The sequence below is a fragment of the Monoraphidium neglectum genome, assembly GCF_000611645.1.
Source record: "Monoraphidium neglectum strain SAG 48.87 unplaced genomic scaffold scaffold00060, whole genome shotgun sequence".
NCBI classification, from domain to species: Eukaryota; Viridiplantae; Chlorophyta; class Chlorophyceae; order Sphaeropleales; family Selenastraceae; genus Monoraphidium; species Monoraphidium neglectum.
In genome coordinates, this window is record NW_014013568.1 from 12,636 (window position 1) to 38,394 (window position 25,759).

Sequence of the window (25,759 nt, forward strand, 5' to 3'; positions counted from 1 at the left end):
TCTCAAGCCCGACCGTGCTTGCCGGCGGGGCCCGCCTCGCCGAAAGGGCCCTGCGACCGCAGCCGCCGAGCGGCAGCCGAGCAAGCAGCGGCCGAAGTTGCAGCGCAGGTCATGCGCCGCCGGCCGCTGCGCCTGCATCGGTGCCGTCAGCATTGCAGTCACCGATGACGTCACCGGGCATCAGCGAGTCCTCCTCGTCCTGCATGGCAGGGTGCTGACCGCACCCGCCAAAGAAACTCCCGCCGAGCAGTTGCGCAGGGTGTACCTGCTGACAGCCGCGAGGGCTCCATGAGGCCTGCCGGGCCGCGGCCGCGGCGGCGGCGGCACAGCAGGCGCCGCACGTGTTGTGGGTGTGGGCGCGGGCCCGGCAGCCCATGGCGCTGAGATGCTGCGGCGTGCACGGGTGAAGCCCTGTGGCTGGGCAGTCCTGCTGCATGCCCTCGCTCTCGGCCTCCGACTCTTCGTGCGCCAGCCCCGCCGCATCCGCGCACGCCGCCGCCTCGGCCGCGCCGCCGCCGTGGCGCTTGGCCCGGAGCCTGGGGCGGCCGACAAAGCGGTGCACCGCCGGCGACGCTGGAGCAGCCGCGTCGCAGCCGCCGCCGCTGCTGCAGGCGCTCTCGCCTTCACTGCCGGGCCCTCCCTCCAACAGTATCTTCAGCAGCTGCAGCTCCCCTGGGCTCAGCGGCGCGCCGGGCGGCGGTGCGCCGTCTTCGCTGGCGCTGCTGCTGCAGGGGCCGCTGGAGGCGCGGCTGCTGCCGCGGCCGGCGGCGCTCGAGCGGCGCCGGCGCTCCAATCGCTCCTCATCTGATGCCCAGAGGGCGGCCAGGCTGGTGAGGAGTGCGGCGTCATCACCAACGGCGGCGCCGCCGGCGTCGCCGGCACCGCGCGTGCTGGTGTCATCGCTGCCGCTTTGGCTGCTGCCAGCGCCGAAAAAAGTGAGCCGCGGCGCCGGCGCCGCGGCGCGCGCGCGGAGCTCGAGGGGCGGCCCCGCGCCGCTGCCCGTGTAAGATGGGCTGCCGGCGCGGCGCGGGCTGCTCGACGCCGAGGGGGCGTCTGGCGCGCGCGCGACGCGCTTAGGTGGCGCCGCGAGTGACTGAATCTCCACTGTAGCCAGGAGACGGTCCACCTCGGCAAACACCTCCTGTGACCCCTGCGTGCACACATGCGTATTACGCGGCTCGGATTATTCCGAAAGAAGGAGCAGTGGCGTGGGCAGCAGGGGCGCTTGCGCCGACACGCCCGCGTCGCGCCGTCGCGACTACGAGTACCGTGTGGGCCCCGTGATGACGCGGCGGGGGTCGGTCGAGTCCACCTTGGCTAGCGCGACAGAGGCACGAGGTGGGTTATTTACCTCGCGTTTAGCTTCCGTTTTGGCCATAAAATCCTTTCGATCCTCCTGCAAGTTGGCCCAAGGCTGGGCAGTGATGCTCGATGAGGCCACGGTACTGAAAGATCTTGTATACATCCAGAAATCGAGGTTTGATATTGGCTCTGACATCAACACTGGAAGGGCAGTTTTGGTGCATGACGAACTTGGGATGGTGGGAGCTAGCGGGTGACCGTCTGTGCACACCAACACGTTCACAAGCGTCGCGTGAAGCTTCAAAGTTACTGAAATTCACAAGGGCTCACTTGCAGTCCTGGTGCCCTAGGCTATGAGGACGGCGGCGAGATCCCCTCCTACCCCAGCTCGAGCTGGACACCTGGTTGGCTGGAGGTTGGACAATCACGGTGCTGATTTTTTTACAGCAGGGAACGTTTACGAGAGGTTGCATGTCAAAATAAAACTGTTGCAAGATTTGCAAGCCGCTGATGAGGACCGTGTACGCGTCTCTGGCCCCAACGCAGTCCGTGCACGCGCCAGCTTCCGTTCAGGGCGCGGGCCGGGTGCCCCTCGGGCCGGCCCGCGCCCGTGATGGGGCGTCGCCTTGGTTCCACTCAATGCATCCTTGCCTCGTTCGGCCCGTAAATCTGGGCGCTGGGTAACCACATGGCACTCGATCAGGGCAGCACCTCCCCCTCCTGAGCGAGCCGGGCCGGGCGCGCAGGGGGTGCAAAGGGCGCTGCCACGGTTTGCTGCCTGCGGGCCAACGGGGGATCGATGCGACGCGGTCGCAGGAACATGAGCCGCACTTATCAAGGTGCGACGCCGCAGAGTGGGCTGTCTGAGAGGGCCCCTCGTGTGTCGCACACACCCTGCAAGTGACACACGCAAAAAAAGTGCCCCAACGCTCACGGCGCAGGCCGGCCGCGGCACCAGCCCCCAACCCACCTGATCAACATCAACCTGACCTCATCCCCAGAGCCGGCCAGCGCTTGCTGATCAACCGGGGCGCCTCGTGTGCAGCCGAGCGGCTCGTCTGCGCGCACAGCGCAGGGCCTCTGCCTGCACCGGGACGCCAGGTCAGTCAGGGCCCGCCGCAGTCCGCCGAGCGGCCGCCGCCGCAGCGCCGCCAACCCTCTCACGGGTGCGAAGCCGATTGGGCGGAGCAGGGCGGCGGGGACAAACGCACAAGCAGCACCGCAGCGTACCGCAAGCGTCACCCGGCTGCCCACATGACGTGCCCCGCGGGCGTGTGCGAGCTGCGCGGGCCGTGCCCAAAGCCGGCCTCATGGCACGCCCCGACGCAACGCGTTGGACCACAAAAATTTCCATGCCCTGTCAGGGCGTGGGGTTTGGCAGGCGCTCATGCACCCCGTCGATTTCAGACAGCACCTCCGCCGCCAGCGGGGGCGCGCGCGCGGCGCGCAGGAGCTCCTCTAGCTGCTGCAGCGACGTGGCGCCCACCACCGCGCTGGAGACGAGCGGGCGGCCGAGGACGAACCTGCGAGCGCCGGAACCAGCCAAGGGCAGGACGGGGTGACGCGCAGCGGGGGTGGCGCTTCGCGTGCCCTATGGGCTTCGACGCGGCGCATGGCAGGGCCAGCAGGCGGTAGGGGCGCCCAAGCCAATGGCCGGCGCTTCTGAAAGCAAGACTCAGATTGAGGTCAGGGTTGCCGCAGCGCCCGCAGCCGCAGGCTTCTGTAGTCATCTAGGCTCTCAGGATTGGGCTTCAAAACGACAGCTTTATGCTTGAAAGACTCAGGAGGAACGGGGGTGACGGGACGGCGGCAGCGCGGAGCCCTTGGGCTCGCCTCACCGTAATGCGAGCTCTGTAGGGCTCATGCCGTGGCAAGCGGCGATGGCGCAGTAAGCGTCGACGGCCGCCAGCACGTTGGGCCGCGGGCCGTACCTGGCCCGGAGGGCGGGTGATGTGGGGCGCGATTACTGAGCACGACGCACAGTCCAGGCAGACAGCCGCGGATCGCCGACTCGTGTGTGGAGAAACACTGAAGCTTATGCGCAGGGGCGACCTCGTTTGCTAGCCCGACTCGTTCCTCGGTCCCCGAAACCGCAGCGCTGTGCTGTGCTGTGCTGTTCTGCGCTGCGCTGTGCCCCTCGGCCCCCCGTTGCCAGCCCCTCCACCCAAAGGGCCTCACATGCCCCCGCTCGCCTGGACTCGGCCTCCGCGTATCTGCCCCTGTACTTGTTCAGCCGCGCCTCGGGGGGCCCACCGCCCGGCGCTGTGTACTTCCCCTGAGCCAGGCGCGCGCAAGGAATCAGGGATTGCGGGCGCGAGGGTGCAGGGTTTGCGTATGCGCACTGGTTTGGCATCACGTCGCAGGGCCGCCCACAGCTGGGAAATCGGCGCACGCGTCCGCTCCACATGCACCCCGAGCCTGAGTGATTGGCACCGTGCGTAAGTGTATATTGCCGCGTTGGCGCCAACGCTTCAAGCGGCTCCGCCGCCCGCCGGCCGCGCCCCTCCGGCGGTGGAGCCCTGGGGTGTGCGTGCGGGTCTCCAAGGTCCCATGAGAATAGACCGCGGCGCACCCACCGTCAGCAGCCCCATGGCCAGGGGGCTGTAAGCCAGCAGGCCGACCGCCTCCAGGTGGCACACTTCAGCCAGGCCCGAGTCAAACGTGCGGCACAGCAAGCTGTGTGTAGGGGGGGCGAGGTTGGCGGGGGGTGGGGGCGCAGTGCGTCGCGCAAGATGTGTGAAAGGCAGGGTTCCGGCAGATGCAGCACAGTAGGAGGTTGAAGGGGCCTCAGGTGTGTATGCAACGGCCGCCGCGTGATTGTCAGTCACCTGTATGCGTTTTGAAGGGAAGCAATCCTTGGGAGGCTTGGATTTGCTTGCGCTGCGGCCAAGGGAATTGTTGGTTTGTGGCGCGTGAGGAAGACAGTCACGGGCGCATGGGGAGGACAGCGATGGGGCCATGTGCGCAATCGTGTGGTCGGCAGGCTGTTCATTCAGTGTGTATACAACCCCCTGAGTTATTTGCTGAAAGCTGGGGAGTTCTTCTGAAGGTCCTGGCTAGCACCACAACGTGCACAACAACGCCCACACTTGAGGCTGCAGGCTCAACATGCGACGACGCCCGATCGCCCGGATGCGCGCATCGCGTGCGGCAGCAGCGCCCACCCAGCTGGAGGCACTTCATGAGACCCCATGGCGTCTCGTTGCTGAGGCCTACGTGCCGGACCTGCGAGGGTTGGTCCGCAGGCACCGTGTGCACTCAGATGACAGCAACGCGTGGCGCTGCGACGCCCGCCTGCGCGTCGAGCGCGGGTCAGCGAGGCGCGGGCGCACCGGCGCCCTGGGAGGCAGGCAGCTGGAGCAACGCTGTGGGGCTGAGCCGGATTGCGCACCTTTCCGGCGGCTACCGCGCGCCCAAGCGCCTCCAGCTGCTCCTCCAACGGCACAGACTGCCGCGGCAAGCACGTTTCAGAATATTTTTTTGGGCATCACATCATCCCGAGGTCAGGCCAGCAGGGTTGGCTGAGTGATATCAAGCAGGCAGCCCAAGGAAGGGGGCATTTGCCAGGGCAGCCGTGGCAGACGCAGACGCAGGGCCCTTGCATGGCGCCCCGCGCTTTGGCACCTCAAGGAGGGCAGGCCGGCCGCCTTGAAGGGGCCTGACCGGCCGGCCCGCGCCACGGGTGGCGCCGCGCGGCTCACCGGGTAGGCGCAGGTCCGGTCGTAATCGACGTCCCCAAACATGGGGACGTACCTGCCCGTGCACGGGGCAGGCGGCGAGGTTAATTGAGATCTCCGAGGTCAGAGGGAGCAGCAGGACACGCACAGGCACCAACTCGGCGAAAAGCAGGGCGTGCACGGCAGGGCCAAGGGCGGCGCCGATCCAGGGCGGTCTGCAGCAGCGGCTGCATGAGCCTCGGCAAGGGTTGAAGCTGGTGAGGCGCATTGCAGACCTGGGAGTACTGCGTGAACCTCTGTGGCATCCGCACTGCCAGGCAGGCGCATGTTAGGCAGCAGACTCTCAGAGACAGCAACCCCCAAAAGCCGCGCCCACCTGTCGGGCCAGTGAATTTGATACAGGTCAATGTAATCTGTCCTGAGGCGCCTCAGGCTGCCGTCCAGCGCCTCTGATATGTTCCTCGCGTCAAGCGACGCGGGGCCGCCGCGGATCCAAGTCATTTGGCCGGAGGGGCCGGCAACCTTGGTGGCGACCATGATGGAATCCCTGGGCCACAGGCAGCGGCAGTGGCGGCGGCCGCGTTTGAAGGACAAAGGGTTCAGCTGAGAAGGGCTCACGCGCCAAAGGCAAGGGCCACGCCCGGGGCCGGGCTGCATCCAGCAGCCCGCCGCAGCGGGCAGCCCTGTGGATGCTTACACCGCTTCCTGGCATACGCAGCCGCCCGCACCCTCACCCGCCCCGCCGGCGGGCGCTCCGAAAGCGGCGCAAGCGGATGAAGGAGTGCCGGCGTCGCGCCGCCCCTTGCCGGCGACGCACCTGCGTTGGCGGGCGAGCCAGGCGCCGAGCACCTCCTCCGAGCGGCCGCAGGTTTCCGCCCTCTGGGGAACTGGGTACATCTCCGCTGCGTCGAAGAAGTTCACGCCGGCGTCTAGGCAGGTGTCGAGCAGCTGCTCGGCGGTTGCGACGTCGGTCGACTCGCCGAACAGCATCGTGCCTGCGGGGGTTTGGCGTGGGCGTGCGTGCGAGCATGTGCATGTGGGGGCTCTCATGCAGATATCTCCCAGCAGCGGAGGTTTGTGAGAATCACTGTTGACCCCCGTACACACCCTCATCTCACATGCACATGCGTGTGGACGCGCGCATGCACACGCACATGCGTGCGAGCGCACGCATGTATGCCAGTGCACATGCTGACGCAGTGTCACACCCTGGTGAATTGTGGCTCGCACCGAAGCAGATGCGTGGCACCACCAGGTCCGTGCTGCCCAACTGTACAGTGGGTACTGACGCCACCACCAGCTGATGCGTGCGCAGTCGCGCGTGCTGTGAGCTGCTCTTGTCAGTGGCCCTCGCGCACAGGCGTGGCGGCAGCGGCGGCCATGGAGCGGGCGACCTTGCTGCGATGCTGCTGCGGGCGATGCCATTTGCCCTGCGGGCCCCAGCTGATCGTTTGTCGATCATTGGTGATAAATGGTTTTTCACCAATCATACAAAAGATTAACGTCAATGCAGCGAAGTCGCCACAGATCACGAAAATGCAGTTATATAATTGCTGCTGCTATGCTACTGGATACATGACAACTATTGGAAACATGTATACCGCACTGTGGTACTCATGTGCGCGATCATGATTATGCGACATGGTGTGCGTGTCGCTCTGCTGTGCTTGCTCGGCAGCCAACCAGCGACAGAGCTTCACCTGCTCATGGGAATGACGCCAGCAAAGGGAGGGCTCGCGATGTTGCTGTACAGGTGTTCCAAGCCTGTGCACAGCCTGTGCCAAGCCGTTGCTGCACACCTGTCAACCGCGGTCAAACCATGAGAGACTGGCACCTGGCAATGCCGTGACACCTTTGGCCATGCTTTGCTAGCCGCTGAGAATTATATAGGTTGCAGTTCCTACATCACATCTGCACCCTGCCATCGGGTGCCCCCAGTCCACCTGCTTACGGTAAGCGACGAAAAATGATGAGAGCTTCTTGCACCCGACAACAAGCGCTGAATGACCACACTCCTCCATGCTGAGAATGCGCTTGGTGCCTATGTGATGCACATAGAGGGCGGCTGCTGTACTGGCCATAATACGGCGCTCCAGTACGGCCAGCAGTTGCAAGCTGGCAACTGCCATGTGTACTGTACAGCATCCCAACCATGCAATTCATGATGCAGCCACACAGCTTCACCGCCAATGCAAGGTAGTACTTGATTTCTCAGCCGCTACGGACAGCGATATTGCAGCGTCGAGATCGCCGTCGGAATCATTTCAGATGTTGAACGCGGGGCGGGTTTTGGAGCAAACAACGCGTACGACAAGCATCAGCCAGCAGTGGCATTCGCTTCGCGTGCCGTCGGCTCTGCCGGCGGCACGAGTGCTGCGCTGCTCACCCAGGCTGCCTACGCCTGCAGTCCCGCATGGGGGGCCGCACCCGCTGGCGGACGCCCTCCCGCTCTACAACAAGCGCGTCATGCTCACAGGTGCGCGGATAGACAGCCCGCGTCCCCTGGCGGAATCAATGGGGTATGCTGGGGGCCGCGATTTTGCCGCTTGCTGGAAACAATGCCGCACAATCACACGTCCCGCGCGGCACTCCGCGGCATGCCCATGCACACAATCCATGAGCAGCACCCTCAAAGACCTGCTGCGGCCCTGCTTGCTCGCCTCCCGTGCGCCCCCTCCTTCGGTGGCATCGCGCCAGCGCCCCGCCAATACGCTGGCCGCCTCGCGTCCCTGCTGATCGCCGCCGGCGCGTCGCCGATCTGGCTGCCCGGCATTCAAATCACGCGGCTGCCTGCTGACCAGTTCGGCGAGGTGGGGAGAAGGCGGCCGTGCGCCCCACATGCTGGGCTCTCTGGCGGGGGCAAACTGGGCGCAGTAGCGAGCGCCTGGGACAGCATGTGCTTGGCCAGGCCAGCTGGGTGTTGACCAGCGGTCAAGCGGGTCAACGTGTTGTTGCTCTGCATCAACGGCAGCGCCCTGGCCGCAGCCTGTTGCAGCCTGTCTTGTCCGCTTGTTGCTGCCTGCAGTCAATTGCTCGCCTGTCCTCGCTTACTGCCAAAAAATGAACCCACTCACATGCACACACACACGCGCCTGCTCGCGCGCACGCACGCACACACACACACACAAAGACAAAACACACACAAACACAAAACACACACAAATATACAACACACACAACACACACACGCGTGCGTGTGTGCACAACCCAGCTGGATGCTGCACTGCATCGGCTGCACGAGTTTGACTTTCTGGCGTTCACCTCCATAAACGGCATCTACGCGGTGATGGGGCGGTTGGAGAGCCTCAAAGGAAGTGAGTGCGACGTGGCAGTCACAAGGGTGTTGACCAGCAGACTGAAGGTACCTTGTTGCAGGGTTGATTGAGCCTGACGCCTGGGGAGTGGATATTGGTGCAGGGCTTATTCATTATTATTTCAAGGGAATGCCACACGGTGGTGCCTGGAAGCAAGTGCGGCTGGGTGCAGGGCACCTGATGTGGCTTTGCGTCAGGGCGCAACCTGTGTCGTGGGCCCGCCATATGCCCTGTTGCGCCTGCGCGGCTACAAGCAACCAAGCAAACGTTCAGACGCAGGCGTCCACTCATCAGTGCAAACCCACATTATGAGTGCATGCGTTCTACGTGTGCCTAGACAAGTACGCAAGCAGGCATGCACGTCAAAACATGCGCATCAATCTCCTGCCCAGGCCCGCAGGCGGCCGTGCAATTTGTCCGCGACAGCCGCATGAAGCTGTGCGCCCTCGGCGCTGACGGGGACGTCTTGCAGCGGGAGTTTGGCCTGACCCTGGACGTCTCGCCCCAGGAAGCTTCCACCCAGGGCCTGGTGGCCGAGCTCGAGCGCCGCGGCGGCGCGAGGGGGGCCCGCGTGCTGGCGCCGGTGCCGCTCGTGACGGGTGCGATGTCAATGGGCAGCTGCGGCTGGTGGGCGGGCGGGCGGACGCGCGTATGTAGAATCCAATGAGGCACGCGACTGCACCCATCACTGTTACGGGCCTCTGCCCGCAGCCCGTGGTGGGGCTGCCCCTGCACACGCGCGACCCAAGTAGATGCTAGCCTCAACATGACTGCTCGCATGCCGGCACCCACCAATTCCTTCCCCTGCCTGCCTGCCAGGTGGCCTGCGGGAGCCGCCCGTCGTGCCGCGCTTCATGGCCGGCCTCGAACGCATCGGCGCGGCCGCCACCCGGGTCCCGGCCTACCTCACAACCCCCGGCTTCCCGGGTCAGGCGGGGCTGGAGGCGTGCGCGGCTGAGAGGGAGCTGCTGCAGGAGGGGCGGGTCGCGGCCGTCGTGTTTTCGAGCACGGCTGAGGTGGGCGGTGGGTAGGGGCGGCTTGCGGCTGCGATCAGCACACAGCGTACGCACGGTAGGTGACTGGCCATGGCATGCGCTCCTGTGTGTCGCATTGCATGACTCATGCCCTAATCCGCAATAGGGACGATTCTAAGTCGAACCAACCAGCCTTCTGATGACTCATGCTCTTCAGGCATCCTTTGGACGTGTGACCTCCTAGCCCGCTGCTCCCTGACCGCCAGTGTTGCGCCGACACACCGCCCGCTCCCCAAAACGCAGGCGCAGGGCCTGTCCCGCCTTATGGGCGGCCGGGAGGTGCTTGCTGACGCGGTGCGGCGCCACGGCGTGCTGCTGGCCGCGCACGGGCCCTGCACGGCAGCGGGCGCTTCGGAAGTCCTGGGGCTGCCGGTGCCTGTTGTCTCAAAAAGGCGAGAGTGACGTCACGCGCCTTCGACCTGCTCCTGGGTCCTGCTTGCTGCAGACATCATGATCGGCGCCGCACGCGCTGCAACCCCTGAATCGGCGTCCTGGGCGCGTGCAATGCAGTTGGGCACCCGGCGGAGGGCGGCACCCGGCGGCGGCGGCGGCGCGCCTCCGGCGCGCCACCCAACCTCTGCACCTGCGATATGCGTGTTGTTCATCTGGCATCGGCCTGCCCTTTCCTCCCTTGCCCTCAGATAGCTGCTGCGCCCCAAGACTGTCACTGACAGCCCACCCCCCCTTTCCCCCACCCCCGCCCATTGCGATCCCCGACCGCAGCTTTTCAACGTTTGAGGGTGTGGTGATGGCTCTGGCTGAGGCCTTCCAGGCTGAAGCACAGTGATCCTAATCCACACATGAAGCTACACCGCAGTGCCCCATCATAAATGGTGCCAGCAAACTGGTTTGGCGTGTTTGTTCCTTACTTGTGGGGTTGCGAGGGGATGAAATGCAGACCCATATATGCATTTATATCCGAACTGTAAGAGCTTAGTCTTGTGCCTAGAGTAAATTGACAACTGTAAAAGCGAGAGAGAAGCGTAAACCTACAAAGCACACAGTAAGCAAGCCGCTAATTGGCATGGGGCTGCATCTAATTCAGCCAGCGCCGCCTTCCACGTCAATAGGGGCCGGACTCAGCCGCGTCCCAAGTACCCCTGGAACCCAGCAGCGCCCGCTCCACTGTTGTGGCGCATGCGCATGGCCCTGGTGGCCATCAGGGCCACCACCACCAGTGCTGAGAAGCACCAGCACGACCCTGTGTAATATTCACCCCCTTGCCTCGGCGACCCTCTCACCCTTCGTCCGCGACACAGTCAATCACAGGTTGCGTATGCGCCCCCATGCAGCAGGTCCAGCGGCACGCAGCAAAGCCACGCGGTGTCAGGGGTTTTGTGCAACGCCAGGGCGCGGTCCGGCACGCCGCAAAGTGGCGCCAGCTGTGGCTGCACTGCCGCATCAACAACCCGGGCGCGCTGAGCGTGCAAGAAAACTCCTCAGCGGACAGTGAATGAACCAAGCAGCCGCTGCGTCAAATCACATCCTAGGGTCTGGCCAGTAGGTGCGTTGAACCCTGCCAGGTCCAACCCCTCTTGATAAGAGGTTGGTTGAGCCACAGGGCCCTCCATCAACAAAAAGCACGCAGGCGCGACGCTGCTCCTTCAGCGAAGCGCCATGCCGCTGGGCCTGCGCGACTGCAGCAGGCGGGCCAAACGCCGCTGCACGGAGTCTTGCATGCGCGACACCGGATAAGCGCTCTGTATGATGCCGCATCATCGGGCCGAGTGCGTGGAGCCAGCCACAGGCTACGGCTTGGCGGCAGGCGACGAGAGGACCGGCAGTTGCTGGGGGGCGGCCGCAGCCGGCGACGGCGACGGCGACGCCGCCTTCGCCGCCGGCGAGGCCGCCTTTGGCGCGGCCGGCGCCGGCGAGGCCGCCTTCTGCACCGCCGGCGCCGCGGCCGACGCCTTTGGCGCCGCCGCTGCAGCAGCCGAAGGCGCAGGGGTGGGCGCGGGGGACGCCGCCGCGGCCGCGGCCTTGGCCGCGGGGGCGGGTGAGGGTGTAGGAGACGCCACTGTGGCCGCGGCTGTGGCGGGGGGAGTGTCCTCCTGCTCCTCAGCAGGCTCCACATCATCAACCGGCACGGGCTCCTTCTGAGTTGTGCCGGGGCTCGGGACCGGGGACGCGGCCGGCGGAGGGGCCGGCGCTGGGGACGCGGCCCGCACCGCCGCAGAGCCGCCGAAGCCCGGCACAGGCGCTGCTTGCACGACCTGGCCAAAAGCGGAGGCAAGGGGGACCGAAAGCGTGACAGGGAGTTTCCAACGTAAAAATTGACCATTCTCATTTGCCTTTCAGCAGACACAGAGCACGTGCCCTACCAGCGGTTTGGTCCAAAGCTCATCACAGGGCTGTCACAGGGGGTGGTTCAAGCTGAGCCGTCCCATAAAGGCGCCGGTGTGCAACGATTGCATCCAGCCTTGACTCGTATGACAGCGCGTGCCGGATGCCCACCTGGTGGAAGATCTGGTTCTGGCCGGGCTGCTGGTAGACCGCCGCCTGGCCGTACACAGGCTGCGGCTGGGTGTAGACCGGCTGCTGGTAGACGGGCGCACCATAGACAGGCTGCTGGTACACCGCGCTGCCGTACACCGGCTGCTGGTACACGGCTGCTCCATACACGGGCTGCTGGTACACGGCTGCTCCATACACGGGCTGCTGGTAGACTGCACTGCCATAGATGGGCTGCTGATAGACAGCCGCCCCGTACACGGGGGCGACGTAAGCAGGCTGGACGTACGCGGCAGAACCTGCGAGCGCGGCCCCCGCGCTGCGAAGCAGGCCGCCGATGTCGTTCTTCGCGCCCTTGAGCGTGCGAGCAGCGGAGGCGCCAGTGACTGCCGGGCGCAGCGCGGGGTTGGATTGGGGGACGTTGAGAGGAGCGCGCATGCGTGCAACACTCAGATTGAGAGCGCCAAGGGGGGAGTGAAGGGGTGGTGGCGGGCGCGTCAGGTGTCATGCTCAGGCCCCTGAGTCCGGTGACACAAACGCGCGATGAAATCACAGAGGTGCAAATTACCTGCTAGGACAGCAACCAAAACCTGCAGCAAACGCTGCGTGGCTGCCATCTTGTTCGAGCTGCGCTCGCGGATCTGCGAGTGAGAAACGCGTGCGCTGTCTGTCCACACGACGAATCGATACTTTTTTAGCTGTCCTAGTCACTCACAAGAGCAAGCGGTGTGCTGTCACCGGCGAAACTTGGCGCGCGCGCGGGTGTCCGGGGACCTGACAAGTCGACGCCTGATGGCTTTGTCACGAGCTCGAAATATCGTCAATCATGAAAAGGGGATTGCAGCGGACGGAGAGTGGCACCAAACAAACCACATCATCGCGCCCAGGCAACACACGAAACTGGAGCTGGTTACGGGTATGGGAACACTGATGATTTCCTTTCACAGTAGCCTGGGATCTCTCTAGGGAACCACCATATCACTGGTCTATCTCATCATGGCAGCTAGTGCGAGCACCAGGCGTGGTTAGGACACGGCTACTCATGTTGACCACCTGGCTGCTCTCCGCCGCAAGCCCATCTTTACTCGGGACACCCCACGCTCAACGTTGTCACCAGCTGCAGCGCGCATTAGGCCGCCCGGCACACATGCGCGCCATGCGGGTCTGGATCCTGCCAGTGTAGCCTAGGCAGTCCAGGCTCCCCTGTGCATGTCAACTTTGCCACTTGGGGCTTGTCCCAATGTTGGGCTTGTCATCATGCCAGGGCGATCCAACGCTGAGCCACACATCTGCTGCTGCTACTGCTGCTGCTGCTGCTGCTGCTGCTGCTGCTGCTGCTGCTGGTGCTGCTGCTGTCGCCAATAGCCAAGCAAATGGCAGGATACCATTACAGCTGTACTGGATACGAAAAGAACAGCCTATAGATAACCACCAGGCCAACAGTTCCAGCCGCCGCCAAGCCCAGCTGCCGGAGCGCCGCACCATCCACCCCGCCCCGTCCGCTGCACCCGCTGCCTGCGCCGCGCCCGGCCTCGCCGCCGCCGCCGTCCGCCCACGCCGTGGGGCCGCGCCACCGCACGCTGCGAGCAGCGCCCTTGTCGCTCCTGTCCGGGGTGGCGCTGCGCGTGCCCTCTTCGCAGTCGCTCTGGCTGCTGCAGCTGTCCAGGTCACTGGCGCGCTTGAGAGTATCCGCATCCCCACCTGGCCATTTTTTGCTGACATCACCACCACCACCAAACAGCAAGCGCCACAGCTCCCACCTGCGCAGGATGGACAAAGGAGTGCATGGCATGTATTGACAGATGCACCCAACCAACGCACCCAGAGAGAGCTCGATTGGAGCGGGCATTCAGCTTGAGTGACGCGGAAAATTGCAGTGATCAGATTGTGCACATTTCAATAACCCAACCAGCACGAAAAAGCAGCCCGCCTTCCGTGTGACGTTGCTACTGGCTGGCCATAAACAGCGTAGCGGCACCTGCCTACCCAAAGTACAGCAGCTGCGCAACGTCGCCCGCCATCAGCAAGATGTCACGTGTGTTGGGGACTTTGATGGTGCTTATGAACAGGCCCCACAGGACGCCCTCTGATCCGACCGCGATGTACAAATGAGCTGCGGAAGGCATAAGTGTGTGTGGTGCGGTTTTGCCGGAATGGGAGGCAGGGATCAAAAGTGTTTGGAACTTGGAGCGGTAAGGCTTGATAACGCGGTGCAACTGGATGGCCCAATGCTGCAGAGGCCAAAAGACAAGAATCATCACAGCGCGATGGGGCAGCAACACTACAACGTACACACTTGTGCAAGCCTCGTTCTACCTTTCGCTCCCTCGATCTCTCGCACACACACACACGAGCGCAGGCGCGCGCGCACGCGTGCACATGCAAAAAGACACACACGCGCTCTCAACGACGCGCAACAGACGTGAGCACACGCATGTGACCGCGCGCTCGCACCAGCCGTGATGGCCAGGGGCGTGGCCAGCAGCGCCACGCTGGGCTGTAGCTGCGAATCAAGCATGAGATACAGGCAGTGGGTGGCGACCAGCTCTGTGGCACAGAAGAACAGCTGGGACCTGGTGAGACGGCGTGGCGTTGGGCAGGAAAGCGCGCGATGAGTGGGGGCAAGTTTCATGAGAATGTGGTCGTGCGGGATCATGGTGCATGCGCCTGCGTGTGTGCCCCGCCGGGGGGGGGGGTCACTGCGTCGGCATGCGTGCGAGGCAACAACGTGGGCCGGAAGGAGGCACCGACAACGCGCGCCCCCAGCTGCTGCAGCGCGGTAATGCCAGTGTTGTCGGGATAACCCGATGGTGACAGCGAGAATCGCGGAGCCGAGGCACGCACTTCAGCATGTAGAAGCCCTCGTTCAGGTAGTTGACAACCGCCCACGCGCCTGGCCGTGAGCGTGGCGTGAACATGCGTGTGCACGGCAAGACTCACGGTCCATGACCTTCGAACTAGCTTCGTACGACTCGGAGCGGCGGCTGGTGCAGTGTTTGGGGTTTAGGCCCGCGCAACCCTGCAACCCCAAACGCAACCTGACGCGCATCTCCGCGCGGCTAGGGTCGGGGCCGAACTCAAGGAGCGCAGTGAGGTGATCAGATGTGTGCAGGTCCAGTGCGACAAAGCCCACCATAGAACGTGGGGTAGAAAACGAGCAGGGCGGCCGGCACCGCGGGCAGCCGCAGCCGCCCAGCGCGCGCCAGCGCCCACAGCCGCTGCAGGGCAACCCCCAGGAGGTGCAGCCAGAATGCCACCCACAGCAGCATCAGGGCTGGGCGCAGTGTGAGGTGGGGGGGCGGAGGAGGCGCTGAGGGCGGGGAAGCCGGGGGCAACTTACATGCACATGGAGTGCAAGAGTGCCGCGTTCAGGCGACGGCATGAAAGGGCTGCGCCACGCCATACCCCTTGCGAATGCAGGCGCAGCAGTGGCCCTGCCTCCCCAGCTGCCGGAGTTGAGTGAGCACTGATGAGACGTGGCACATGCAGCTGCAGTCTGATGCGATTTAATCAAAACATCATGTGGCGACATGAGATGATCGCACACCTGTGTTTGGCACAATGTTGAAGTACATGTGCTTGTAGCCGCCCCTGTTGTGCCGACCTTTGAAGCGCCCTGTAGCGGCGACACGCGCGACAGCATTTGAAATCCTGAGCAGCGCGCTGCGTCCCACGGCTCGCATGCGCCACACTCAGCTGCACGATTGCGCCATCAACGGCAGCGTGCTGCTGGGTTCAAGGGTTTACAATGCACAGGCGATAGTGGCAGCAGCGGGTGCGAATTCAGCAGTGCCGGCGGGCGCCCATGAAGGTGCTGGAGTGGCCACTGCGTGCCGCCTCGCACCATCCCAGCAGCTGCAGTCGCAATGGGCCTTATCGACTGGTGTGCCGCCGCCTGCTTCCAATGACGAGACATATATGCCGCCGCACGCGATCGCCGCGGGCAACAGCGCCACGACTGCGCTTCCACCGCCGGCAACAACGGCGCGTTGCAACACTGCGGCAAACGTTGCTGGTGCAAGCCCAGGTCGCTGCTGATCCGATGCGGTGGATGATTTCTCTTGATTGATTTGCATCGTGGGGTGACACCAGTTGCCTTGCAGATGCCGCGATCTGTCGCGCGTTTCAGTGCGGTTGTTTGATCCTCGTGATAAAACTCGTCTCGTAATACTGTTGAAACTTACAGACGTTGGCCGCCAACAACCCTGCGTTGAGAAGTGGTCGGCGCACACCTAAGCGCCGACCAACGGCGGCGCAGTCCACGCACACCGAGGTGGCTTGATGGGTGGCGTGTCACTATGTATCAGGGCCCACTAGGTGGCCCGTCAGTGACCCTGTTCCAAGGGGGTTATGGTAGCACACCGCATTCTGGGTATCTGGTCAATGAGTCAACAGCCGACTTTGCCGCATTGCGCTCAGCACGTTGTTCCTGGCCCAGGGCGCTGGACGCCATGCGTCGCTAAGCACCCCCATTGATGTGCCGTGATGGATTTTACACAACAGCCAACTGATTTTGGACTTTGTCGATGCAACGGATGCAGTATGTTTGGAATCTATATGACCCATGCCTCATCACGACATGAAATCAACACAGGCAGGAATGTGACCGCTCGCCCGACCTCTTGGAGCCATCTGGGCTCGGTTGATGCGACTTTGAAGCATCAGTGTTGTGTGACTGGGATCCAGGTGGCTACCGTTCTTCATTCAAAACAGGCGTGCGCGAAGGCCCCAAGTTTGGGCTGGTCTGCACTGCACACAAAGGCGCGCACGCGGGCGTGTGCAGGCAGGTTCGCGAACAAGGGTGCAAAGCGCGGCGCGGCACCCAGGTCTGCGTATGTAGGGCAATCAAGCAAAGCATATTCAGCCGTTTCATCAAGGCCCAGGCCGTCGCAAAGGGGGGCAATGGTGGGGGTGTTGTAATGCAAGGTTGGCGATGCCGTGAAGGCAGGAGAGCAGCAGCGCAGGCCCATCAACGCCCGTGCGTATTCTTGCGGATCGGGACGAAGCAGGAGCAACAATATGGGAGAGCAGGGAGGGATACTTTTTGTGAGCAAGCAGGGTGTATCGAGCGCCTGTGGCACAGCAACGTGAAACACTATCCTGAAGGTAACATTTTCACAGGATTGAAACATTGATTAGTTGGGCAGCTGCCGACGTAGCAAGTCGCAAATTGTACAGCATGAGCACAAGGATGACGCCGAAATTCAATGCAGCACAGCATGAGACCACGGGCCAGCGCAAAGCTGGCAGGCTAGCAAACAAGGCATCTTGCCCCTCCTTCCCAGCCGCCCTTAAGACACCGCAACCGCCACCTCTCCCTCTTCCGCCGGCTGCAGCCCGCCGTAAACCCGGTCAAACACCTCGTTGCGCATCAGCCGGTGCGGGTCGAACGCGGCGCACTGCTTGCGGAACTCGCGCACAGGGAGGCCGAACCCTGGGACAGCCGGCGGCCCGGCGGACTCAGAAGTGTACTTCGCGTGGTGCGGCCGCCCGCCCAGCGCGCGCAGCACGTCCTCCATGGCCCCAAAGTAGTCGGCCCACTCGTCCCACGGCGGCAGCGGCGCGTCCATCGCGGGCGCGACGATCGCGAGCTCGAAGGCGGCACAGACGGCGCCCTCCTCAGAGTAGTAGCAGGGGTTGAGCAGCGCCGACGTGTCCGCGCCGACGTAGCGCACGTGCAGCCACAGGTCGCGCGGCGGGCGCGCACCGGGGCCGCCGCGGCGCGCGGCGACGGCGTCGAAGCGGCGGAGGATCTCGCGGGTCGCGGCGGCCTCGGAGGCGGTGTCGAGCGAGACGTAGTACTCGCCGTTCCTGTTCACAGAATGAGAAGGTTGGCATGGCGGGCGAGAGGCGTCAGTAAAGTGATGGGGTGTGTGGGCGAAGTGATGTTGGCAGGAGAGACAGGTGGAGGAGAGGGCGTGTACATGGGCGAGACAGCTGCGGCCAGAGGTCAGTGGTGGGCAGGAGCAAGGGATCATACGCCCAGCAACGGCTGGGTTTCGACCAAGCGGTTGCTTGCCTGTGACGCCCAAGCGAGCACACAATTTTTGCATTACTCAGGGGAGTGGCTGCATAGATGCCAGCGGCCCCTGCTCTCTCACCCCTGCCAGTCTGCTCAGCCACAACGCAAGCCGCCGCCCCCGCCCGCCCCTGCACCAACCCAAAAAGTACCACAACAACCCCTGTCTTATCGCATGCTGCCACGCATGCTCACCAGAGCGGCTGCTGCTCCATATCCACCGCGTGGGTGAGGCTCAGGTGCGACACGTCTGAGCAGTTGTCCCACCGCATGATGAGCGGCAGCCCGTCGGGGCCGAACTCGGTCAGCAACGCGTCCTCCGCCTGCTCCGCCGCCGTGCGGCAGGGGCGGCCCTCCGCCAGGCTCTCCTCGGCGGTTGCGGGCTCCCAGTACATCGGCCACGCGGACTCGCTCAGGGGGTGCAGGTACCAGTGGAAGCGGTCGTACGTTGACTTGAGCCGCGGCAGCTCCTCGCCGAAGAACGCGCCAAGGTCGTCCGTCCGCCACCGCCGCCGCCGCAGGTGGAACTGCGGTACTACGGGCAGCGTCACGCGCGCGACGACGCCGCACATGCCGAGCCCCATGCGCGCGGCGCGCATCGCGTCGGGCGACGCGTCGTCGGTCAGGTCGTGCGGCACGCCGTCGGTGTCGTAGAGCCGCAGCGCCGAGACGACGCTCGACACGCCGCCGAGGGACATCTGCGACCCGTGGAAGCCGACGGCCACGGCCCCGCCGACGGTAAGGCCCTGGATGCCCCCTGGGTGCCAGGCAAGGCCGAGGCCCTTGGAGTGGAGCTCCTCAAACAGCGCGGCAAAGCTGGTGCCCGCGAGGACCTCCGCGTGGGTTGCGTTGAGCTGGGTGATGCCGGACAGCATGTGCAGCGCGAGCGTCGCGCCGCGCGCGCCGCCAGGGGCGGCGGCGGGGACGTAGAGGCCGGCCCAGCTGTGGGCGAAGCCGACGACCTTGAGGGGGGCCCGAGGGGGCGCGCCGGGCGCGGCGGCGGCGGCAGCGGCGGCCTCGGCGCGGAGGTAGGACGCGAGCTCGGCCTCGGTGGCGGGGGCGACGACGGCGGAGGGGGTCCACTTCACGGTGCCGGCCCAGTTGGAGCATTCCCAGTTGGGGGACCCGTCCGCGGGCGGCCCGCACAGCCGGCGGGGCTCGTGGGCGGGGGCGGCGGCGTCGGTGCGCTCGGGGGGCGCCGTCGTGAAGAGGCCGCCGCCATGGGGGGCTGGGGGTGTTGCGTGCGCGGCTGCGGGTGGGGGGGGGGGAGCCGAGCGCGGGAGGGCCAGAGCTGGAGTGAGAAAGTAAGGGGGGCCGTACTTTGAGATTTGGTGAGGTGTGATAATCCCTGTCACCCTGAATCCCTTCTTGCCTTTTCAGGGGCCCGCCAGCAGCCAAGTTCACAGGTGAATTCATGCTCACTCCCTGCATCACCCTCCCTGCCGCCCGGGCACTGTCGTGTGATCATGCAAGGGGCAGCTCTGCTCCTCAGAGTGCCGTGCCTGTCATCCAAGCCGTTCTCACCTTTGATTGCGGCCAATATGAGGCAGCAAGAGAGCGCGAGCCCTGGTAACTTGCGCATTTTTGGACCGAAGGGTTTTCTGTTGTGTTAGAATATTCTGAAGTTGTAACGTTGTGTTGGTTCGCATATAATTCTGCTATATTGAATCATAATATAAGGAGCAAACAGCGTGCCCGGCGAAAGAGTGAGAAAGTTCTAATACTTTCAGAGTGAGATCCGAAAAGTGCATTAGATACCGGTATCCAGGGCAGCATGGCCAAAAGCTCATGATAGCTAGGAATCTTCTTGCAAGCGCTCATCGAAGCGACCAGGATGGGAGTGTCTGGCGACAATGTTGCTTCGGTCGGCGACTGCAGCACCAGCAGCAGCACGAGCGGGGCGTCAAATTGGAGCGGCTTCAACGCGGCGCTGGGGCGCGCCAGCGCCGCGGCCTGCCTATGCAGCCTGACAACTGGCTGGACCTTTGGTAGGTGGCTTTCTACCGGTAGTGGCCACATGTACAGCCGGCACAAGTTGACAGAGCGGCGCCGTCAACAGCGCGCCTGGGCGCTCCTCTATTGTGTGGCGCGGTGAAGCACAAATGGCACGCACCGGCGCCCGCCACGATTGCATACACTATAACGCACCCCCCTCTCTCCGGCCTTGGCTGGCGCAGGCATATGGGGCGGCCTGACAGCCATGCCCGCATTTGCGGCCGCCTTCTTTCCACGCAGCACCGCCGGCGGCGGCAGCGGCAGCAGCAGCAGCGGCGGCAGCGGCGCCGCGTACTGCATGTTTGAGGACCCCCTGCTGTCCTTGGGGAACAGCATCATATACCTCACAGCACTGCCCGCGCTCGCCGCCGCCGCGCGGCTGACGCACGCGCGCGGCCGCAAGCCGACGATGTGGGGGATCGCCGCGCTGCAGATCGCGGGCGCGGCGGCGGGCGCGGCAGCGCCGAACCTGGCGTCGGTGTTTGTGTCGCGCGCGCTCCTGGGCGCCGCGATGGGCTGCAGGTGGGCGCAGCTGCAACCGAGACGCACAGCTCTTGGCTGCGTCGGTTGGGCTCAATCGCCAGCCGCCGCGCAGGGCGCACACGCTGCGCGCGTACCCCCGCGCGCGCCCGCGCACCCGGAGCCGCACAGCCAAACCCCTCTCATCTCTCGCGCCCCCTCCCCTCCGCCTGCCCGCCGTCCCCTGCACCTGCACAGCTTCCAAGCGCCCACCATGCTGCTGTCAGAGGTCCTGCCGCGCCACCTGCGTGGCGCCGGCATGTACACATACAACCTGTTCATGCTGCTGGGCTTCCTGATATCGGCGGTCGCAAACCAAGCGCTGCACGTGCTGCCATGGGGCTGGCGCCTGAGCGTCGGCCTCATGGCTGCGCCTGGGCTGGCGCTTGCTGCTCTGCTGCCGTGGGTAGCGGAGAGCCCGCAGGCCATGCTGCAGCGAGGGGACGAGGAGGGAGCGGAGCAGGTGCGCACAAAAGGGGCAGCGCCATGATCCAGCCTGAGGTGGCTTGCGTTTTGCGTGCGAAGGAGGAGTGGATGAAACCTTTGTGTGCTGGGGCTTGTCCTGCATCGCGCTGATTCCTGCCCGCCTGCATGCCCCGACTGTCGCCCCTTGCACTTGAATGTTAAGAGCTGACAGACGCGCGGTCGCACCCCGCCCACACTGCAACACACACACACACACACACACACGCGCGGGCGCGAAAACACAACCCTCTCCCTGCCCGCCTTCAAGGCACTCGTGACCCTGCGGCCCCCGGGCTCAGACATATCGTCAGAGCTCTCCCAAATCCGCGCCGCAGCCGCGCGCGCCGCGGCCCTCGCGGGCGGCCGGCAGCGCGCCAAGGCAATGCTATGCGACCACCACCCCGAGCTGGCGGCGTCGGTGCTGTACCCCTTGGTGCTGATCTTGACGGGGTTGACCGTGCTGTCCAGCTGGACACCCAACCTGCTGCTCGCCTTGGGCGCTGACCCGGGGTTTGCGCTGAAGGGCAACACCATCATGATGGCCGCCGGCCTCGCCGCGGCAATACCGAGTGAGGGTCTGCTCTTGTTGTGGACACGGAGTGCTTTTTCGTCGGCAGCACGGCACCAGCATCCGACTGGTCGTTTTCCCTTGGTATCTGGAAAGGGCTTCGGAGCTTGGCGCTTGCTTTGGTCCACCACAGGCTGGGGCGGTTGGCTCCCTCCCATCCCAAGGGCTCGACGGGCCAAATCACCTGCAACCCACTTGCACTGTGTCAACTACCCACTGCTGCCGCGCTCACCCCGCCTTGCCATGCTCATGGCCCGCCTTCTATTCGCAGCCGTGATTGTCGTCGAGCGCACCGGCCGCCGCACCCTGCTTGCTGCTGGCGGCGCCGTCATCACCGCCTCCATGGCCATCCTGGCAGCTCTGCTTGCGGTGTACCTGCCGGCCAGCTCTGACAGCACCACCGCATCTGGCCAGCCGTTGCAGCAGCAACAGCAGCGGCAGCCGCCGGCCGCGCTGCTGCCGGTGGCGGTGGTGCTGCTGTGCATCAACAGGATCGCAATGTCGATCACGCTGCAGCCGCTTGCCGCGACAGGTGCGCTGCGCGAAGATGTGGGGTGGTATGGGAGCTTATGAACGCGTGGGCAGCTTCCCATGATCCACGGGTCCCTCAGGGACCAAACAATGCAAAGTTGACCAGGTGCGTGTGTCAATGCAGTTGTCTACTTGACGAGGAAATTGCAAGCCGGTCCCCTCTCTACCCCTCTAAACCGCTCCCTGCCTGTTCCGGCGACCGGCCACCCATCCCTCCGCCGACAGTGCCTGCGGAGGTCCAGCCGCTGCAGCTGCGCAGCGACTTCTCGAGCCTGACCACTGGCGTCCGCAATCTTTCGGGCTTCTTCGTGACCCAGTTTGCGCTGCCGTTGCTGGTGAGTCGCCATGCAAGCGCTGCTGCATCCGAAGGGCAGTGCTTGGGCTGCAGCTTGTCAACAAGTCCAAACGGCCGAAGCTGGAAGCTGCACTTGCATGTGTCCTGGGCAAGTAGCCCCTTCATGACGCACACAGCAGGCTCCTTGACTTTTGCATCCAGTTCTCATCTTGTCATTCGTCCGCGCCTCCCTCCGCAGTGCGCCGCGCATTGGGGCTTGTTCCTTGTGTTCGGCGGCTGCGCCGCAGTGGGCTCGCTCGCACTGTGGCTGCTGGTGCCGGAGACCCGAGGGCTGCCCCTGGAAGACGTGTACCACTCGTGGCACGACCACTGGCTGTGGGGCCGCCACCGCTGCGTGCGGGAGCGCGCACGCGTGGACGCCGCGGTCCCTGGGACGCTCGAGGCGGAGAAGGGTTCGGACACAGTGTGACGCGCAGGGACTGCGCCAATCAACAAGAACCGCGTGCTGACACTGTATCAAGAGCTGCAACCAACAGCATTGCATCGTAGCGACCTCCCACTTTCTCCAGCTCTGTATCCCGCCTTGCTGGCGCGTGGCATCCGTGCTTCCTTGTCGGGCACTCGCCGCCTTTCCCTGCGCTGTGAGCAAGTGTATGTTGTGATCATGCGCAGACGTGCTGTCTCCTCCTGGGAGGGTGCCTGCCATCTGGCACCTAGAAATCATGTTTGTGCAAACGTCCCTTGACGATTTTTGATCCGCTCGTCATGCTCTGTCCCCTTAATGCGTCGGTGCTCCTGCAACTCACAGACTGATTGGGCTGCAGGTGGGACTGCTGTTTTGTGTGGCTCATGATGCTATGCTGGCTTCACCTCTCCAGATTGAGGAGGGTATTCCAGGTAATTCCTCAACGTTGTGTTGGGCTGCAAACTCTTCATATTATCGCAGACAAGTGCCCATGAGATCTGGGACATGATACCTCCAGTAACTTTCCACAACGGCTTGATCAGGCTAGAGGCTAACAAGCTGCACGCTTTGTGCGCACAGAGCATGCACGCACGCCCCCCGGCCAAAGCCAGCACTGTGGTGTGCCCATGCCCGCATATGCCACGACCTGAATTGCATGTCTTCATGTCCGCGTGTGTGCGCATGTGTGCACTTACATGTATACACACGACTTCAAGAAACGTAATCACAAGGAGTTGGTGGTGGCAGAGTATGTTTCAACGCACGGTCAACACCTGGGTCATGAATGCAGAGCAAACAACAATTGTGCATGATACGCATAATCTTGTATTTTGACGTCAAAAACCTTACGATTCTGAGGTCCAGCCATGCAGGTACCCTTGCTGCATGGCCACTTACAGGATGAGCGCATCACTCGAAGGACAGCGCCGGGCGGTTGAAATGTTCGCTGACTGCTGCACCAATCACATCCGCTGCGCAGAAGGCAAACACTCATGTGCTGAGTCAACGTATTTTTGGTTTTCTTCAGACCACAAAAGATGCTTTCAGATCGCGCATTGCCGCTCGACGCTGTCCGGTTTGCCGCGCACCTGCAAGTAAGAACATTTGATGATATGTCAAAAGATTGCATGGCTTCAGTTGCGTGCTGATCACCCAGGCGCTCCAAACCGTCCCGGTGTTCCAGTGCTGCAACTCGACTGCACCGCTGACGCGGCTGCTGCGGTCCTACCTCCTGTGCAGGAGTGGTGTGAGGCAGCAGATGAGGGCCAAGCTGCCATGCTTGGAATCCAATCCTGCCTCGCTGAGCTCCAGGAACCCTTGATTGCTCATGATACGCCCCACGACCCCGTGGGTGCGCTGACTTCCTTGCTCCAGCTGGTGAGCAGTGCAGGCTCCTGGCAAGCTCACCAGGCCGTGGGCGCGTGGCGCCACTCTGCCTTCCTTGGGATTGCTCAGGGCCTTCTCTTGTACTTGAACTCCCGCAGGCACCCTCGTTTGGCCTGCAGCGCCATGTCGAACAGGCGGCAGCCGCCTACAGCAGAACGCCCCTGCTGGCCGACGCCCTTCACAGCCACCACTGCAATCTGCTGTCGGCAATGGGCAAGCTGGAGCACGAGAGCGCAGCAATGACATCCGCTTGCGAACGACATGCTGCCCAAGTGCTGGCGAAGCCCCCAGGCCCGCTTGCACCGAACGAAGGTGCGCCGCACAGCGCGCGCCGCCCAAGCAGCCATGCACTGCCATGACTCAGCACCTTTCTGAGACCCGGCACGGCGACTCATTTGCCCGCAACACTACGTTGCCGCTGCCCAAACAGGTGGCTCCCCCTCGCCTCGCACGGAGGGAGGGTCTGGCCCGGAGGAGTTGACCAGCGGCCATCTTGGTCAAAGCAAGGCTGCCGGCGGCAGCCCGGGCGCCGGCTGCGACGCATTGGGCGATGAGGAGCTTGGCCTTGTGATGGCGTCTCTGGCTGCGGCGGTCAGGAGAACCACGGCTTGGATGGTGAGGCCCTGCAGGGACCAAGGATGGGCTGCAGCCACCAGGCTCAATAACCCGGGTGGATTTGTCTCACGGCGGCGCGGTTACGACCCGCTCCGCTCCACTGCCAGCCCCGGCCATCTCTCTCCTGCCTGCGCCTCTGCTCGCAGGCAAAGTCCGCCGCCGCGGTGTCGCTCACGGCACCCGCGGGAGAGGTGGAGACGTATACTCAACTGTGGGAGCTGCGGCCTTTCTTGGACGAGGAGGCGGCAGCCGCGTTTGTTGATGCGGCGCTGGCGGCTCAGCGGCGCAGAGGCCTACAGGAGGGCGGCGGTGACAGCAGCACCTTGGCCAGGGCGGCTGCATAAGACCTGTGCATGCATTTGCCTGTGCTGCTGGCCGCTGTTGGTCCGAAGCAGCTTATTAGGGCAGCTGGGTTGAATTGAAGGGACAGACAGCCTGCGTCTGCTGTAAAATAGCCGGCTCGTTGCCAATTAGGTTGGGGTGAGCAGATTTGCCAGGCAGTTGTGCATGCAGGGCCTGCAGCTGAGCACTGGCACTGCTTGCAGGGCGAGTCCAGCTGTGAATTGCGTGCTGCTGCTGGTGCGTTCGCACCAAAATGTGGAGGGATAGTTGTGTCGCAAAATGGCTGAGCGTCTCCAGACCTAATGACATGTTACATTTTGCTGTGTCCTGTTGGTTGCGCACTTTTAGGGAGATGCACATGCTGATTCGCAAGAGGCAACGAATGCGCGCACTGGCGCCTACCTGCTTGGCGTGTAAGGGGGCCCAGGCCCAATCAGCGGCAGTCGCTTGGATCACCAAGAAACACAGTGTCGAGCGGGGGAAACGCAATCACTGCTCGCATAGTAAGGACAGCGGGCGGGCAATCCATGCAGGTTGCATATTGTGTGCGGCTCTGCATTCAGAGACTCCCAGAAGTCGGCAAGGAAATAAGGGGCTCTACGCTGCAAAAGATCAGGGATAGGCTCAAAAGGGGGGGTTGTTTTGTGGCCGCCGCATTCGCTAGCGGCAGTCGTAGCGCCTGCCAGGCCTGCCACCCGCTCGACTGCTGCACAACCGCTGCCACGAAGTGCGCCTTAGGGCCCACTGGGTGGCAGCGCCCGCACGCCCTGCCAGCCTTGT

General features: G+C 63.9%; 7 protein-coding genes across 7 annotated transcripts; 2 read left to right on the forward strand and 5 right to left on the reverse strand.

The window, feature by feature from the left end:
- Positions 1–109: 109 nt before the first annotated feature.
- Positions 110–1,378, reverse strand: MNEG_0700 (hypothetical protein; the record flags this gene model as incomplete). The annotated part of the gene is made up of 2 exons (XM_014050811.1): positions 110–1,150; positions 1,352–1,378. 2 exons carry the CDS (start codon positions 1,376–1,378, stop codon positions 110–112), a joined length of 1,068 nt encoding a protein of 355 aa, XP_013906265.1.
- Positions 1,379–2,662: 1,284 nt separating this feature from the next.
- On the reverse strand, positions 2,663–5,969 carry MNEG_0701 (Protein tas; the record flags this gene model as incomplete). Its single annotated transcript, XM_014050812.1, has 9 exons — positions 2,663–2,825; positions 3,141–3,233; positions 3,528–3,577; positions 3,879–3,978; positions 4,481–4,527; positions 4,694–4,750; positions 5,004–5,055; positions 5,356–5,526; positions 5,797–5,969. The coding sequence occupies 9 exons, from the start codon at positions 5,967–5,969 to the stop codon at positions 2,663–2,665; spliced, it is 906 nt and encodes a 301-aa protein (XP_013906266.1).
- Positions 5,970–7,445: 1,476 nt separating this feature from the next.
- On the forward strand, positions 7,446–9,729 carry MNEG_0702 (hypothetical protein; the record flags this gene model as incomplete). Its single annotated transcript, XM_014050813.1, has 6 exons — positions 7,446–7,455; positions 7,677–7,789; positions 8,191–8,293; positions 8,686–8,892; positions 9,113–9,309; positions 9,571–9,729. The coding sequence occupies 6 exons, from the start codon at positions 7,446–7,448 to the stop codon at positions 9,727–9,729; spliced, it is 789 nt and encodes a 262-aa protein (XP_013906267.1).
- Positions 9,730–11,075: 1,346 nt separating this feature from the next.
- MNEG_0703 (hypothetical protein) lies at positions 11,076–12,216 on the reverse strand (the record flags this gene model as incomplete). Its single annotated transcript, XM_014050814.1, has 2 exons — positions 11,076–11,540; positions 11,782–12,216. The coding sequence occupies 2 exons, from the start codon at positions 12,214–12,216 to the stop codon at positions 11,076–11,078; spliced, it is 900 nt and encodes a 299-aa protein (XP_013906268.1).
- A 1,544-nt stretch (positions 12,217–13,760) lies between these two features.
- MNEG_0704 (hypothetical protein) lies at positions 13,761–15,353 on the reverse strand (the record flags this gene model as incomplete). The annotated part of the gene is made up of 5 exons (XM_014050815.1): positions 13,761–13,891; positions 14,233–14,351; positions 14,623–14,671; positions 14,912–15,052; positions 15,326–15,353. 5 exons carry the CDS (start codon positions 15,351–15,353, stop codon positions 13,761–13,763), a joined length of 468 nt encoding a protein of 155 aa, XP_013906269.1.
- A 1,716-nt stretch (positions 15,354–17,069) lies between these two features.
- On the reverse strand, positions 17,070–19,379 carry MNEG_0705 (L-gulonolactone oxidase; the record flags this gene model as incomplete). Its single annotated transcript, XM_014050816.1, has 3 exons — positions 17,070–17,589; positions 17,993–19,046; positions 19,322–19,379. 3 exons carry the CDS (start codon positions 19,377–19,379, stop codon positions 17,070–17,072), a joined length of 1,632 nt encoding a protein of 543 aa, XP_013906270.1.
- Positions 19,380–19,631: 252 nt separating this feature from the next.
- Positions 19,632–22,639, forward strand: MNEG_0706 (Sugar transport protein 5; the record flags this gene model as incomplete). The annotated part of the gene is made up of 7 exons (XM_014050817.1): positions 19,632–19,785; positions 19,975–20,314; positions 20,510–20,774; positions 21,045–21,345; positions 21,616–21,876; positions 22,101–22,210; positions 22,409–22,639. The coding sequence occupies 7 exons, from the start codon at positions 19,632–19,634 to the stop codon at positions 22,637–22,639; spliced, it is 1,662 nt and encodes a 553-aa protein (XP_013906271.1).
- Positions 22,640–25,759: the final 3,120 nt, after the last annotated feature.